This window comes from Triturus cristatus, chromosome 7, assembly GCF_964204655.1.
Source record: "Triturus cristatus chromosome 7, aTriCri1.1, whole genome shotgun sequence".
Classification (NCBI taxonomy): Eukaryota; Metazoa; Chordata; class Amphibia; order Caudata; family Salamandridae; genus Triturus; species Triturus cristatus.
The window spans coordinates 112,775,315-112,790,288 of NC_140590.1; the positions used below are offsets into that span (position 1 = coordinate 112,775,315).

Sequence of the window (14,974 nt, forward strand, 5' to 3'; positions counted from 1 at the left end):
GCTCAAGCCTTTTCCTGACTGCTATTGCTCTTTCAATTCAAAATGCTTAGAGTGTGGATTGGTGGCCACAGCTCTGTCTATTGGGCTAAAGAGACTGCAAAAACAGAGGTATTGACAGGGACTTGGGGTTGGCAAATGTGGAGATTACTTGGTTTGGCGAGAGAGGGTTAAAGTTTTATCAGTTGCTGGCTTTGGTTAAAACCATTGTAGATTGCCAAGCTCCTCACCTCATAATTGTGTACTGTGGTGGCAATGACCTAGGCACATTGACTGGGATAGGACTGGAAATCCTAAGGAAAGATACCTTTGCAAAACTGATGTCACTTTTCCCTCACACTGTCTTGCCAAAGACAGAAATGGAAGTGGACAAATCAATTCTGACAGATTGACAAAGCCAGGAAACATATTAAAACAACTGTTTCTGCATTACTCATAACAACAGCCTGCGTTTTGACATGCATGGAATTTATAGAAATTATGAAGTGTATTTTACAGACAAAGGAAACAGGGTGTTTCAAAGTAACCTGAAACTCTGCATCCGGTCTTATGCGTAGCTGTTACATATATACAATGAATACAAAGGCTATTGTCAGAGCCACCCTAGTCGCCAAAATATTGTAAAATTTTTTAGATTTTTTTAGGAATCTTCACAATGACTTTGCGATGGTCACTAATAAGTTGCAAAATCGCAAAACTAAAGCAGCCATTAAACGGCCTCCAGCACATGGTAAAATGATAACTAAAAAAAAGAACATTCTATACATTGCACTACACATATTACTATATACATGATTCTTTAAAAACATGTTTAAACTCATGTTTTTGTACTAAGTTTCTTTAAAAACCATCTTTAAAATCTATTTTGCATTTTCGCTGTAATTCAGCGTATCACGACGACGTTGTTAACCACGACGATCGCCCCGTTTACAGAAAGTGTAAAACACATATATGCACACATATTACAGTATTTTACAGGTTTATTACTGTTTTGTCTAAAGTCATGTTTTTCTAGAGAGTTTTTCTATGAAAACCTTCTTTAACATCAAATTTCTGTTTTCGTGGTGTTGCCAGGAGTGGTGATGACATCGGTACCTGCGATCACCACGGATGCGTCACGGAGATGCACATCAAAAACAGGAATTCAATTGCCAGCCCCACATAAAAAAATTATAACTATATAATTCATTCTAATCATCACACTAGATAAATCACTATCAAAATAACTCTATAAAAAACATGTATCAGTCTCTCAATATCTTTATTACAGTGTGTATTAATGAGTCACAGGTTAATGTGAATGGTTGCAGAAGTCTCCAAGTGGGTCTGTGACTGGCCGCATGAGTCTCTCAGTGGGTCTATAAGTGGGTTCAGAAGTCTTTCAGTGGGTATGTGAGTGGGTGCATGAGTCTATGAGTGAGTTTGTGAGTAGGTATATAAGTCTCTCACTGGGTATGTGAGTGGGTGTGTGAATGTCTGAGTGGGTATGTGATTGGGTACATGAGTCTATGACTGGATCTCTGAGTGGGTGCATAAGTGTCTGAGTGGGCCTGTGCTTGGGTGTATCAGTCTTTGACTGGGACAGTACCTGGGTGCATGAGTCTCTGAGTGGCTCTGTGAGTGGGTGCATCAATATATCATTGGGTGTGTGAGTGGAAGCATAGGCCTCTCAGTGGGTCTGTGAGTCAGTGCGTGAGGGTCTGCGTGGGTTTATGACTGGTTATATGAGCCTCTGACTGGGTCTGTAACTGGGTGTATAGGTCTCTGCTTCTGTATAGGAGTGGGTGCATGAGTCTTTGAATGCTAATGTGAGTACACACATGGATCTCTGAGTGAGTCTGTGAGTGGGTGCATTAGTGTATGAGTAGATATGTGAGTAGATACATGAGTCTGTGACCAGTGAGGGTGTGTATGTACATATAGATACTTTTTGTTTTATATTTCCACCAATTTATGGAAAGGCATCGCAATAGTCACAAGGTCTCTACGTTGGGACATGAGGACACACGCTTGTTGCCAAAGTGTCATCCAGAATATCCCACGTGATTAAAAAAAATTACTTTTTGACACATAACTTGTGTCAATAACACCCGCATTTCTCAAACATGGGGTCAGAGTACCTCTACTCTGACCCCTTATCAAAAATTTCACAGATATGTTCAGCCCGGGAATTGTTTACGATCGATAACATGGCAGCCGCAACCTTCTGTAAAGGTTGCATCCAGCCCATCAGAGCATTCCCGCTGGTGTGCGCATTTGCGATCTACCGTGATGTTGTCCCGATTTTACTGTGAAATAGCTACGAATCTCACTATATTGTCAGGATTTGATTTAACAAAAAACAACTACTGAATGAATTTGCAGCAAATACAAAAAGCACAATCTGTGCAACAACATCTGCCATTCTCTGAAATTTGGTGTAATTCCGTTAAGAGGAATTACAAATGCACCCTGATTTTGCACCCAGATTTCTCGGTCCCCACTGCATGGATTACCCTAAAAGTTTCAATGACACACAGAACTTACTTTGACACGTTTTGGGAAAATTTCAAGAAGATTAGTCAAACAATGTCAAAGTTATAGGCAAGTCAAGAAATGCTTTTCCTATGGAAACTACGTCCTAACTACAGCTACCTACTGGCCATTAGGCAATTATATATATATATATATATATACATGCTTTCTATGTATCCTTGATTGCAGTCGCACACAATAGCAGCTGAATTCCATTGAATCGTTATTAAGGCAAAAGTGGCATCTTTCAGTTTACAATGTTTCAGCAGCAGCTCCTTAATCACAGGCCTTCCATGAAACTGCGCAATACTGTTTGAAAAGACACTCTCCTCCACGTGTGATCCATTTAAATTGCCCTCCAGTGGGCCTCTCTGGTGAGTACAACTAGTGCTGCATGTTGGGATCTGTAGTACATTTTCAAATAATGATTTCCCTCCAGTGGGTTCTGCACTTTGACATGATGGGGCAGATCTACAAGGAAGTGCAACAACGTGGCACAGCAAGCCCTTTGGCTGCGCCACGCTGCGACACTTCCGAAGCGCAGGAATGCAACATATTTACAATATTATGTTGCATTCCTGTGCTCTCCCCTGGGCTGGCGCACAAACTGCAGCCATGCACCGGTGCAGGCAACCTTACACCATGGTGCGTCAAGAGGAGATTGTTTTTGTGCAGGAATACATATTTATACATTTTGATAAATATTTGAAGGGGCAATGCACAAATAAATAAATAAATAAATATGTATGTCATAGAATTGATTTTAAAATTAGTAATGAAGTATGACAAGCAGTTTAAAACGTATTACACACGATAAAAACAAGTCATAATTAATTTGCTTAAAATCCATACCTGTTAAAAACCCTTTATATGTTTTACTCATAAACTATTTATGGGTCATTGAGTTTTACCGTTGTGCAAATCTTAAAAATCCAGCCCAAGTGGGCTTTGCCTGCGTCTAGCTGTCTACGAAAAAAAAGTGTAAAGTAAAAGTGTCACCATGATGAACCCTACTGGTTCATAAAGTGCAAATGTGCAGTATTAGATTTTAAAAAAGAGAGATTTTTAGCAGCAATTGTTGTAAAATACTGTAAAATATTTGTTAGTTTTTGTTAATTTTCAGTGTGAGCTATTTAAAGGCAGGTATAAAAATAGAGTTATGTTCCTGTGGAGTCTTGGTGTCCAAATCAATTATATATCTAGTCTCCAGCTTCTGTAGAAGAGCTTCCCGGTTGACTCCACGCCTAAGAGTGGGTACTGCGTCCACCACAAAATATTTCAGATTTTCCAACCTGTTAACATGGACATCTTTAAAATTTCTTGCAAACGGGTAAGTTGCATCAGAGTTCGTGATTGCCATGATGTGCTGGAGTATTCTCTTGTGGACCTTCAGTTTCGTGCTGCCCACGTACTGGAGTCCACAAGAGCACTCCAGCACGTAAACTGCAAATTCTGTTTCCCATGTAAGCAGTGTACTGATTGGCACCGGTTCTACCTTGAACAGAGTCTTGTACATCATTATATTGACCCCAAATCTACAAGCCCGACAAGTGGTGTATTTCACGAACCCTTTTCTAGAATTTAACCAATTGGTAACTGGTCTGATTTCTGGACTGCTACTCACTAGTGCATTGCCCATGGATATTGCTTTCCTAAAGGAGATGTTAGGGTTTTTTGTCAGTTTACCTCCTATATATTATATTACTAAGGACCAATTTTTTATTATAATCCTCCGTAATACCTGATGTTTTCTGTTATATGTCAGGACTAGTCTAGTTGGTAGTTCTGATTGTCCAGTATCAGCATTATTAAGGATAGCTTTATTTGCCAATAGATCAATTCTGTTGGCAGTTGTGGTCTTTCTGATTGCATTAGCTATAGTTGTTTCAGTATATCCCCTGGCCAGGAATCTCAATGTACTCTCACGCTGTGCCCTTACACAGTTGCAATCCCTACTGCGGATCCATCTAATACTGAGCATTTCACCGAAGGTAATGCTAGGGATGAGGTGTCTAGGATGGTGGCTGGTAGCATGGAGTAAGGTATTCCCTGCCGTGGGCTTTCTATGCAGTTTGGTTTCTATTTTGTCATTGGTCACATAAGTTTCAACATCCAAGAAAAAAAATGGCTTTTTACTAATGGTTGCAGTGAAGTTTTAAGCTGGTTTAAGCTGTTGATATTGATTTGCTCAATGAAGTGGAAAGCACTCTCTTCCGTGCCCCTCCAAATCACAAACAGATCCTGAATGTATCTGTGCCAGCATAAGACAGGCTTTTCCAGAATATTGTCATATTTTACTTTCAACACATGTTCCTCCCATAGTCCCATGTGGAGGCAGGCATAACTAGCAGAAGAGCATGCCCCCATTGCTATACCCCTTGTTTGATGGAAAATCTGATTTTGGAATAAAAAGTAATTGATTTCTAAACATAATGAAATCATGTTCACAATCATCTTGGTATGCTGGTGCAAGTGCATTGGCCTAGTGCCCAAATAGTGCTCAACTGCCTTTATACCATCCTGGTAATAAAATGCTAGTGTACAATGGTGACACGTCAAGGGACATCAATACATAATCACTACTCCATTTAAAATCGTTAATGTTCCTTAAAAAGTCACTGGTATCTTGTATAAATGATAGTAATAGTCATACATGTTGCTGTAGGAAAAAATCTATGCACCTCGATGCATTTTCCAACAAACTATTTTGGGCGGAAATGATTGGTCTGCCTGGTGGCCTTAATGTGTCTTTATGTATTTTCGGAATGAAATATATCACCTGTATTACAGGGTAATCGTTCTTTAAGAATTTAGGGGCATATTTACAACGAGGCGATAATAAATTATCGCCGCTTTAGCGGCTGTTTTGGGCCGAAAAGCGGCAATAGTTTTATCGCTATATTAGCAAGGTCACGCTAACGCGTGAAACCTTGCTTTAGCGTGGGGATTTCTAACGCCCAGCTTTGCATCTCTAATGAGATGCAAAGTGGGCGTTCCTGACCTGACATGATAGGAGAAATGTTGCTTAGCCCCACGCTATGAAGCATAGCGTCAGGAAAAGTAGCGATAACACCTGTTATCGCTACTTTCCTAACACCTGCTTCAGGACTGACTTAGCCTTGATATCCTATGGAAGGTGGATGGGAAACATCCTTTACCACGCAACCATTACAACGCGGTATAGTTACATCGTGGTTTTAACAACGCAAGTCGTTACACCGACTTGCACTGGAGGGCGCTGTAGGATAAGGAATAGTGTGAATTACTTTCCAACACCTTCCCTACTGTACGTAGACTGGAGTTGGAATAGTAATTCACACTATTCCTATGTCCAGCGCCCTCCAACGCAAGTCGATGTAACGACTTGCGTTGTTAAAACCGCGATGTAACATACCGCGTTGTAATGGTACGCGTTGTTACATCATACATCCAAGGTGGATATCATGGCTAAGTTTGTGAGTCCATATCAACAAGGTAACCTGAGATTTTCGCTGGGTTTCCAGCAATAATGTCACGTTAGCCAGTTAGCGTGAGGGATTTTATTGCTAATAGCACGCTATCTCAGCGATAAAAATTCGCGCTAGCCGGCGATAATTATCCTAGCGCTAAATGAGCTTTGCGATAATTATCGCCGGTTGTTGTTGATATGCCCCTAAATTCGCCATTACTGAGGAGGCCAGCACTTTTACGAGCAATTAATTTAGCATAAAAAACATTGCATGAGTTTTTCACTGTTTGGCGATTGCTCCTCCTGTAGCATTCTCTATCGTTTAGTTGTTTCAGAGCCTACTCCAAGTAGAGATCCCGAGGCCAAATGACAGCATTGCCGCCTTTATCGGAATTGCGTTCTATAAGCTGGTCATTTGATTGTAATTTTTTCATCAGCTGGAAGTACATTTTTGTTGTGATGAGTGTATTTTTTACACGCTTGTGATATTTGATAGTTCAGTTTGTTAAGTTCTGAAGTTATCAGTTCTTTAAAGCTCTCGAGGCTGTCGTGAAGCATGGCTGGGTGGAGCGTAGGGTTTGGTTTGAACTTGGGCAGTGCGGTCCCACCTGTGTCAGGCTGGACTTCAATGGTCTTCACTCCATTATTCTTGCTCTCATTCTGTATGTGTTGGAGGTTCTTTGATAGATCAACATCTGCTGCTGTTAAGATGCCTGGACTTGTTGACATAGTTACGGCAGTGACTTGTTGGTTCTTTTTGCTAGTTTCTTGCAAAAGATGGTATTTGTGTAGCTTAAGTTTGCGGATAAACTTGTATACATCGATGCGGGTCTGTGAGTAACTAAAGTTACTCTCCGGGCAATAGGATAGCCCAAGAATAGTAGTTGCTTCTCCTCCTCGCTAAAGGCTATGCTAGTCAAGTTGATGACTGTATTAACATCACTTGGCATCCTATTTACTTGCCACCTGTTGTTCCTTGTCTTTTTGTTGGATGGCTTGTCGTTTACAACATTGCTGGTGTCTTTCCTGGCATTTTTTATTGTGTCTTTGTTTTACTTGGCATTTGGGACACGATACTGCAGTGTTTGTTGTCTGTCCTGCTGGAGGAAGTCCACTTCCTCAGCCTCGGATTCACTTTCCATGGCAGAGCTGAGGTCGTACGCAGAGGTGGACAAAGGTAAATTTACACTGGTACTGGCCTGACTCTGCTGTCTCGGAGCATTTTTTCTTGAAGCTTTCAAAGAGTCATATTTTTTAGAAAATGTAAAACTTATCCATTTTCATAGTCCAGTTTGTCTCGCTGGAATTTAAAGGCCTTTCTATTTTTTGATAACTTCCTCCTCTCTCCGTAATCTTTTCAGCATGTCTTCGCGATATTTGTTAAGCATGCTTGTGTCTTCCAATTTATTATTTTCTTCATTTAAGTCATAAATCTTTATTTGCAAGTCTGCTCGGCCGCTTTCAGCATCCCTTACCAGGATTTGCACCAGCTTGCGAGAAGATTCCAAATTGCACTCAGCCCATTCACTCAACATCCTAGGGTCGGGATTCTCGTTGCTTGGTGCAAGCATAATCCTCAACCCCCTTGGTATCTTGCCAACCTCTAGATATCTTGAGTGTTATATCCTAAGTATTACATTTACATGTAATCAGGCTAGGTCCTCCTAGCTGCTCAGCCAGAGTGAGAGATGGTAACGGAATGTTGGTGTGACTGTGATGAATGGAATGCCTGGGTGCCTGTGTGGATGAGTGGTGACAGCTGGAGATGGGCTGAGCAGCTAGGCAGGCTGCTCCTGGTGGGGCTGGTGTAGGAGATGTAGGAGCTGGTACAAGGCTGACCTGGGATTGATACAACCTGACTGGAAAAAATAAAGAAGACTTTGAATAATACTACAAGGCTATCAGCGTCCCTGTGTGCAGGGTACAACATTTTATTTGGCGATGAGCGGACTTGGACCCAAGTGTGCTTAATGACTCAACAGAAACCAAGAGGCTACAAAGAAACCACAGTAACCTGCAAAACTACAAGAAAAGGAAGCAACTACATGAAGTGCAATGGAGTTACAGGCAAGCCAGCCCCACCAGTGTCCATGTCATCGGACGGCCCCAACCATTCAGTGTGTCCTGCCTGATCTTGCTCCATGGACTTGAGCACAGGTATGGTCTGTATGTTAGGGTATGCCTGATTTAAGATTCACCCTACCACTTCCTTTAGTATCTGCTGTATGGATGTATCTACAGCATGAAGGAATTGTGGCTGCTCAGATGTGAGTTAAAGACTAAACTCTGTGAATGATTTCACATGTACCACACAGGAGCGGTGTGGTTATGCCAAGTTTGGTGTCTTCATTACCCATGGAAAGCTCTAACTACATCTGACATTTAGTAAAACTATATGGACCTGTGAAATCAGCTTGGGAAATTGTGTGTCTGGGAAGTTATGTACTTCACTAGAGGTCTGATACTCAAATGGTCCTGTGAAGTCTCAACGCTGTGACAGATGTGGTCATCTAGGGGACCTGAATTTTTCTGTGGTGGAAATAAGGTTATTTACTGAGGAGAGCTTGGGGACTTGCTTACATGGTGTGCCAGCCATATCGTTTTGTTGAGGGTCTTCCTGTGACAACCTCGAGTAAAGTTTACATGGAGTGGATGACTGGAAGTTGCATTTCTATTTCATAAAATGCAGTATCCTCATCCACCGTGATTACAACGTTTCATTGGCATCCTTTACTTCAATTAGACAACAAATACTCACAAATACGTGGTTTTGCTACCTAGAGGTCTCAGGGGGGCAACAGAAATCTTTGATTGTGACAACTTTTCCATTTTTTTTCAAGTGTGTCTCCCAAGAGCAGTTTAACTGCTGCGCTCAGTTTTCAAATTTAGTACTGCACGCACAAGCTTACCTGCACCAGTGGAAGTCGCGTGGTATTTCGGCATGCTGGAATCTTCATCAGCTTTCTCCACGTCAGCCTTCTCCACATCATTCCTTCAACGCAGCATGATGCTGCTGATGTACATCCGGCACCACAAACGTGCCGTGAGCCACCCGGCATGACGTAAATAGTGTGCCACCATCTTGGGGCTGGCACGCTCTATTTAGCTCTACTTTTATGTCGGCAATCCTTGTTGCTCTTTGCCGGGTTTAAATAAAGTTTCAACATCACGTCTTGCAGTCTGGGAACAACGCGAGTTATTGACGCATTGACTTTTGTAGGAGGACTAAAGTTGCGGAACAGGAGTCTTCATCTCTGCCAGCAGTGTAGCGGATATATATATATATTTTTTTTAAAGGACAGAGGCGCAGAGGAGCTGTTCAACGAAGTAAGGGTACTATAAAAATTCCCTCTCTGTAGCGCCAGATTCCGCGTGTCGTTTACAGGCACTGTGAGTACATAGTTGGGCTGTCACGATGTCTTACTGATTACAGCGAGCGTTGAGGAACAGTTTGTGGCATTTTCGTCGTGGGATTAATATGATGTTCTGTTTGTCTTATGATTTTGTTTGCCACAGCACCAGGAAACCACAGGTACTTTGTTCGCTGCACTATACTTTGGCAATTCTTGCACACAGTCGTGGGACCAAGGATAAAGGGAAATTAATCAGTGAAACTGATGGTGCTGGAGTAACACACAGATATGAGGTCCTAACATTATGTTGATTTAAAAAGGTGATATTATTGCACATTGTAGTACTCGGGTGAGAGGTCGCTCACCGGCGTAGAGCACAGTTTTCTGGTGTTCTACAGTGTTTTATTTTCTTGTATTGTTGTAATGTTCTATTACAGAGCCTATTTACACTGTATTCGAAATGTAGGTCGCATTGTTTAAAGTTTAAGTTAGAAATGTAACTTTTACAGCAATTTTATGTCATGATGCCACAGTTTTACGCTGTTTATGGTTGGGAAGTCCTAGTCTCCTGGTAGGTGGACATCACAGGTTATCCCTTACATGAGGGTGATTCTTTTGTGTCGTGATCAATGTGTGTAAGTCGTCTTGCATTGCATGTTTGGTCTGCACGTTTGGTCTGATGTGTTGGTAAGCCCTGCGCCTCACATGTTGTCCTGTGTAAGTCGCCCTGCCCTTCAGGTGTTGTTGTGTGTAAGTCGCCCTGCGCATCACATGTTGTCCTGTGTAAGTCGCCCCGCGCTTCAGATGTTGTGGTGTGTAAGTCACCCTGAGCCTCACTGCGTGTACCCTCTCTGTGGTCCATATTGTGGTACACGTGTATTTGTAGTGTTAGTTCGCCCTTGTTGCCTGCTTTTGGCCTCAGGTGTTAGTCGTGGGGTGTTTCCACCCCCTACTACTTTATTCTAATATTTTTTTGTGAAGGATGGGGTTATTGCTAGCTTGATATTTAGTATTGCTTGACAATTTTTATTCCTTTCTAAAAGTACGCGGCCTCTCTGCGTTTTATCATTGTTTGTGTTTTAATAATTTATTCTTAATCATTTTCATGAGGGAGGATGGGGGATTTTGATGCATGTTTTTAATATGTCGTATTTTGCCCATCTTTTCTTGTTTGCATTGTTCACTCTCTGGTGATGTTTTGAATTTATTTTCATCCCTGAGTTATGAACATTACCACTTTCCTGTGTATAGTTTTCTTCTTTAGAATTGTAATTTTTGTTTTCATTTTAAAAGGAAAGGGATAATGTTATATCCTAAGTATTACATTTGCATGTAATCAGCCTAGGTTCTCCTAGCTGCTCAGCCAGAGTGAGAGATGGTGACGGAATGTTGGTGTGACTGTGATGAAGGGAATGCCTGGGTGCCTGTGTGGATGAGTGGTGACAGTTGGAGATGGGCTGAACAGCTAGGCAGGCTGCTCCTGGTGGGGCTGGTGTAGGAGATGTAGGAGCTGGTACAAGGCAGAACTGGGATTGATTCTACCCTGAACTGGAACCAATAACGAAGACTTTGAATAATACTACAAGGCTACCAGCATCTCTGTGTGCAGGGTACAACATTGAGAGTGATTTGTGCTCCCACCCTTTGGATTGTTCGCTCTTCATGAGCTTTTCAAAATGTTTAAACAACTCCCTTGCGTTGGTGTTTGCCCACTGTGTGGCGCTTGTTTGTATGCTGGCTAGTTGATCCCCACTTGGGGAATTATCAAACATTTGATTGGCTGCTGCCTCTCTACTCTGCAGCGTGTAGGCGGTCATTGTGTATTTCTCCGGGCGTTTTGGTTAAACAAACTGTATGATAAATGCCAGTGCCTGTGCCATACACACCCCCTCACCAGACTCTCAGTAGATCCCTACCTCCATGTTATGCCGGCGTTGCTCGAGTCTTCCGATGCGGGTTCCATCGAATTCTCAGGTGGTGGGAGTTTTCCACTGTCCATGGGCTACCACGGCTGTTCTCTGTCCTGAGACAATAAACATATTTAAAGCCAATGCCGAAATTTCTTCCTGCCTCACGGCCCAAATGGGGGGGGGTTCGCAAATACCGAGGAAGCCAACGCGGTACACTTATCACTCTAAACTTCGCTTGTTGTACTTCCGTTTTATCCAAGGAAACAAACAAATGCAAACCTATTATTCTGATGAAAGTAAAGGATTTATTTAAAGCCCATACACCACCGCCATGATGCGTTTCAGCCTGAGGAGGCTTTGATCACATGACGCGCGCCGAGCACCTTCACAATTTTAAAGTGCAAGAGCATAGACACGTGACATACCATTACCTTAGACATAAACGACATACTGCAGACTACCGTGAATACAGTATACATGTCAAATACATTTCATTGTTTTTCACAGCAGCACAGGTAAATCGGAATGATATAAATACATATTTATACATTTTGATAAATATTCGAATGGGCAATGCACACATAAATAAATAAATATGTATGTCATATAAATGATTTTACAATTAGCAATAAAGTATGCCAAGCAGTTTAAAACGTATTACACACGCTAAAAACAATTCATAATTAATTTGCTTAAAATCCATGCCTGTTAAAAACCCTTTATAGGTTTTACTTGTAAACTATTTTGGGTCATTGTTTTACCATTGTGCAAACCTTAAATATCCAAAATAATGATATATATATATGTATATAAAACATATACACCATTTAAAGGCTTTACCATAGAGGCAATTTTTGAGAAGGCACTTAAGTAGGATATTTTGAAGGCCGCACTGAGGTCTATGATGTTAATTTAATGATTTTTAGCCTTTAAACAGCATCCATCAGACAGCTTTGATTGAAACAAGCATCAAAATGTAGATTTTAATGACCAATTTACAAAAGCAATACTACTTTTAAAGTACATAAAAATGTTTTGTCTGATGCTGGTCCTGCATCTTCTTTAAAGTGTTTTCATTTGTGCTATGGTTTTTTCTTCCAGGATACATCCTTAACTATATCAATATCATAACTGTAGAACAAGTAATAATTGTATTCTATTTTCATAAAAATTTACATTCAACCTGAAGCTTTCCTCTCCTTTATGTTAGTTTCTGTTTTCTTTAGAGCAGATATTTGACAAAATTAAACATTTGTCTTTTTTATTTCAGGTAAACAGAGTCAGATGGTCATGGAGAACTTCACTGACAGTCTGTCTCTATTATGGTCAAACTCAACAACCACAGAGACAGCTACACTGGCCTCTGAGGACACTTTATATTACTACATACATGTGTTCTCCATTGTGTCTTATTCACTCACCTTTCTTCTGGGAACATCAGGCAATGGGTCGGTGATAGGTATCTGTACCTTCAAGATGGCTAAGACTGTGAACGTCATCTGGTTCCTTAATTTGGCTATTGCAGACTTAATCTTTGATGTTGTCCTTCCTCTTCACATTTCGTCAGAGGCAATGGATGGATATTGGCCCTTTGGTGGAGTCTTGTGTAAGATCAGAAACATGGTGTTATATCTGAACATGATGGCAAGCATCTCCTTCCTCGTGGTGATCAGCTTAGACCGATGCGTTTCAGTGCTGCATCCATTCTGGTCCCGAAGACACAGAAAACCCAGTCTTGCATACAAGGTGACATTTGTCACATGGGTGTTCTCAGTTATAGTCAGTTCTCCATATCCAGCATTTTACGACACCGTGGCTGAGTGGGAGTACAATGCAACAGTTTGCTTCAGGAGTTATGCTGTTCCTTTTGAACATTTTTCTGAAGAAGCCTTAAATATCATGGTAATGCGCCATAACATCATGATCATAACTCGATTTGTAACCATGTTTGTAGTCCCCTTCACCATCATCATTATCTGCTATGGAGCAATTGCTGTGAAGATCCGGCAACAACCATGCCACCGAACATCTAGCCGGCCCTTCAGGATTATCATCACTATCTTTGTCCTGTGTTTCATCTGTTGGTTTCCTTTCCATTCTTTACCCTTGCTGGAGTTTAGAGAATATGTCCCTTGGTCTTTTGAGGTCCATATGTTTTCTTTATCCCTTGCAACCTGTCTGGCATACTTTAACAGCTGCCTCAATCCTATCCTGTACTTCTTCATGGGCAGAGACTTCAAAGATATGTTCAGACGCCCTATTTTATCAGTATTTGAAAGAGCTTTCAATGAGGAACAAACTCTGGCCATGTTGGACAACAGGAGCCCACCTAAAAAATCAATTGAGATGGAATCTTTTATTCTCTAAAACTGTCATGAGCAGACAATACATGTGTTCCTATGTGTGATTATGTTATACTCTAGTGTGATTTTTTTCTCAGTATAGAAAATGCCAGAGATATTTGTCAAAAGTCTGCTCTTAATCTCCCTGCACAAAATTGTCTTTATAGGCATTTTATAAAAATATATGTATTCTGATTTTCAAATATAATTTGGCAACGTCATCTTTTTATAAGAAAGGTGTGCTTACATATCCAATGATGTAATGTTCATAGAACTGTGCCGTTTCTAATCAGTTATTATTTTATCTTAACAGTTAATAGTAGGGTTATGCAATATGTACCTTTAAAGCATCTATTGTGCCTGAGATTAAATACAAAAACAGCATTATCGAGATTTAATGCAAAAGAAGCACAAATATTGCAATTTCATCTCTAAATTCCTAATTTGAAAATATTTTACATTGTAGTGAAGGCAGCGATTTAGATACATACATTGCTATGTTAGCATAAGCGCGTTAGATGTTAGAAACGCCATTTTGTCACTTTTGCTGCTTTTGCACACTACACTGCAGAGACATGTTATTATTTGAAAATTGCTTGCTTGCCTTTTCTTCACATGAGAACTGTCTGTTGTTCACATCCCTAGACGTGCGCTGCGACCTTGGTCTGAACATGGTGTGCAATAACAGTCTGAGCCACCAAACAATGTATGTTTTTGAGTTCAGGTTGATCGGCCCACTCTCTAGCCATAACACGCATGCAGCTGCAAATACCTGAAAGTCGAGAGCCTTTAATATTGCAGTTTGCATGCATTAGACACACATTCTGGAGAAGAACATATCCAGGCGGAGAGCTGTGATGTGATTCACCTAAGTTGATCTTTATGGTATTGGGTTCCCCATTCAAGACTAGAGACCTTCTATTGGTATAATAATACTAGCCTACTAGCGAAGGGACGGTGGCTGTATTCCACTGTCATTTGTAATATGATTTCTCCCTTCATTTTCTATGGTATTGTAACAATGCTGATGGCTTTAATTTTAATCATTTATCTGCTTATGTTAGCCAAAGTACTGCATCTTAGGACACGTAGTTTATAAAATAAACCTTTTAAACTTTACCGTGTCTCTGACTACTCTTGTTGTGGACTGATATGAGAATAATAACGAACAGGTATTTCTGATTCCCACCATTCCTGAGAGTACTCTAAGTCGCTTGTTCTGGGTTGTCTATACATTGGGACCTCCGAAAGAATACGGATAACGAATGGGACACTGATGCTAGTCGGATTGGGGTTCTGGGTACTGAGGTGAGTTTTTTGGTACACCACAATTCACTGAGGTCTTGGTTTCCTGCGCATAGTTCTGTGCATGAGCAGAATCCCTTCAACAAAATCAGTGTATTTTGTTTC

The 14,974-nt window shown here is 40.9% G+C and overlaps 1 protein-coding gene across 2 annotated transcripts in view; it reads left to right on the forward strand.

Moving 5' to 3' along the window:
• Positions 1-14,512, forward strand: part of LOC146808961 (chemerin-like receptor 1) — a 78,351-nt gene extending 63,839 nt beyond the window's left edge. For both annotated transcript variants that reach the window (XM_085614266.1, XM_085614265.1), the window contains exon 2: positions 12,493-14,512. In XM_085614266.1, coding sequence (XP_085470392.1) covers positions 12,507-13,589 — 1,083 coding nt within the window. In that variant the 5' untranslated portion in view covers positions 12,493-12,506 and the 3' untranslated portion in view covers positions 13,590-14,512. The remainder of the gene's footprint in view (positions 1-12,492) is intronic.
• The last annotated feature ends 462 nt before the right edge of the window (positions 14,513-14,974 follow it).